Consider the following 1,862-nt stretch of genomic DNA (forward strand, 5'->3'; position numbering starts at 1 on the left):
AGGCTCTTTAGACCCTAACCTGGGATCCTTCAGTTTCAGCTCCAGACCACAGAGCCCCAGGCCCCCACTCTGGCCCTACTACTGGGGCTGACACATCAGAGGGACATTAAATAATAAAAATAAAACAATAACCAACTCTTGTTCAATCTTTCTAGGGACCAGGCACTGTTCTAAGAGCCTTGTATATAATATCTTATTAAATCCTCTCAACAGCTCTATTATCCACCCCACTTTACACATGGAAAACCAAAGCCCAGACAGGTTAAGTAACCTGCCTACGGTCACAGAGCTCTGAAGGGGCTCCAGAGACTGCACTTGTAACCACTAGCTCTGCTGCCTCTCTCTGGACACAGCCAAGGGCTGGTGGCCATCCTCCTTAAGTCCCACCTGGGCAGGCCCCATAAGGCACTGTTGCCACCCCAGGGCCTCACCTGTCTGGTTGATGCTGACACTGGCGGTGCGGAAGCTGCGGCTGGTCACCAGGCCCGAGACGCCATTGCGGGCCTCCACGGCGAAGGTGTAGTTCATGTGGGGCTCCAGGTCACTGACCGTCACGCTGGTACGGGTCAGCGCGTGCGGTGGCTCCGAGTAGCGCACGCTCTCCTCGCAGGGCCCGCACTCGCCGGACTCGGGCCAGCACTGTTCGCAGGTGACACTGTAGACGATGTCTTCACGGCCCCCGCTGTCCTGGGTCCCCACTCTGGCCCTACTACTGGGGCTGGCACATCAGAGGGACATTCAATAATAAAAATAAAACAATAACCAACTCTTGTTCAATCTTTCTAGGGACCAGGCACTGTTCTAAGAGCCTTGTATATAATATCTTATTAAATCCTCTCAACAGCTCTATTATCCACCCCACTTTACACATGGAAAACCAAAGCCTAGACAGGTTAAGTAACCTGCCTACGGTCACAGAGCTCTGAAGGGGCTCCAGAGACTGCACTTGTAACCACTAGCTCTGCTGCCTCTCTCTGGACACAGCCAAGGGCTGGTGGCCATCCTCCTTAAGTCCCACCTGGGCAGGCCCCATAGGGCACTGTTGCCACCCCAGGGCCTCACCTGTCTGGTTGATGCTGACACTGGCGGTACGGAAGCTGCGGCTGGTCACCAGGCCCGAGACGCCATTGCGGGCCTCCACGGCGAAGGTGTAGTTCATGTGGGGCTCCAGGTCACTGACCGTCACGCTGGTACGGGTCAGCGCGTGCGGTGGCTCCGAGTAGCGCACGCTCTCCTCGCAGGGCCCGCACTCGCCGGACTCGGGCCAGCACTGTTCGCAGGTGACACTGTAGACGATGTCTTCACGGCCCCCGCTGTCCTGGGGGGGCGTCCAGCGCAGCTCCACTTTGGCACCCATGCCCACAGCCGTGAGGTAGTGTGGGGCAGAGGGTGGGCCTGCACCCGGGGTAGAAGTCAGTGCCCAGCCAGACCCAGGTGGCCCTGGACGTGTCAACCACCACGCCACGCTCCCCTCAGTCACCCCTCCCTGAACCACTGCAAGACTCACGTGTGCAGGGCATTGACAGTGGGTCCTGAGGGGCCCGGAAGTAGCCTTCCTCACACTCGCAGTTGGTGGCACCCTCAGGGGACGGCAGGGTGTGCACAGGGCACTCCAAGCAGGGGCTCTCGGATACCTCAGACTTGAAAAATCCAGGTGAGCAGGCTAGCAGGCACAGGGACAGATTGGGCACAAGGACATCAGTTTAATCTGTTCCCACCCCAAGTGACGGTCCCATTCCCTCACTGTGGGACCCAGCAAGTCGCTAAATCTCTACAGAACTGTTTTCTCATTGGCAAAATGTCTTAGGATGAGAAAATGTACCACAAGCACCTAGCATGTGCTGGGTACCCAGGAAGTGCCT

At 57.4% G+C, this 1,862-nt stretch overlaps 1 protein-coding gene across 1 annotated transcript in view; it reads right to left on the reverse strand.

Moving 5' to 3' along the window:
* Window positions 1–1,862, reverse strand: part of EPHA2 (EPH receptor A2) — a 23,635-nt gene that overhangs the window by 12,062 nt on the left and 9,711 nt on the right. Inside the window, exons 2-3 of the mRNA XM_008589284.1 lie at window positions 1,508–1,663; window positions 1,063–1,395 (exon numbers count right to left, since the gene is read on the reverse strand). Of these exons, the coding sequence (XP_008587506.1) occupies window positions 1,063–1,395; window positions 1,508–1,663 (489 nt within the window). The remainder of the gene's footprint in view (window positions 1–1,062; window positions 1,396–1,507; window positions 1,664–1,862) is intronic.

Source organism: Galeopterus variegatus, unplaced genomic scaffold (assembly GCF_000696425.1).
Source record: "Galeopterus variegatus unplaced genomic scaffold, G_variegatus-3.0.2 Scaffold5350, whole genome shotgun sequence".
Classification (NCBI taxonomy): Eukaryota; Metazoa; Chordata; class Mammalia; order Dermoptera; family Cynocephalidae; genus Galeopterus; species Galeopterus variegatus.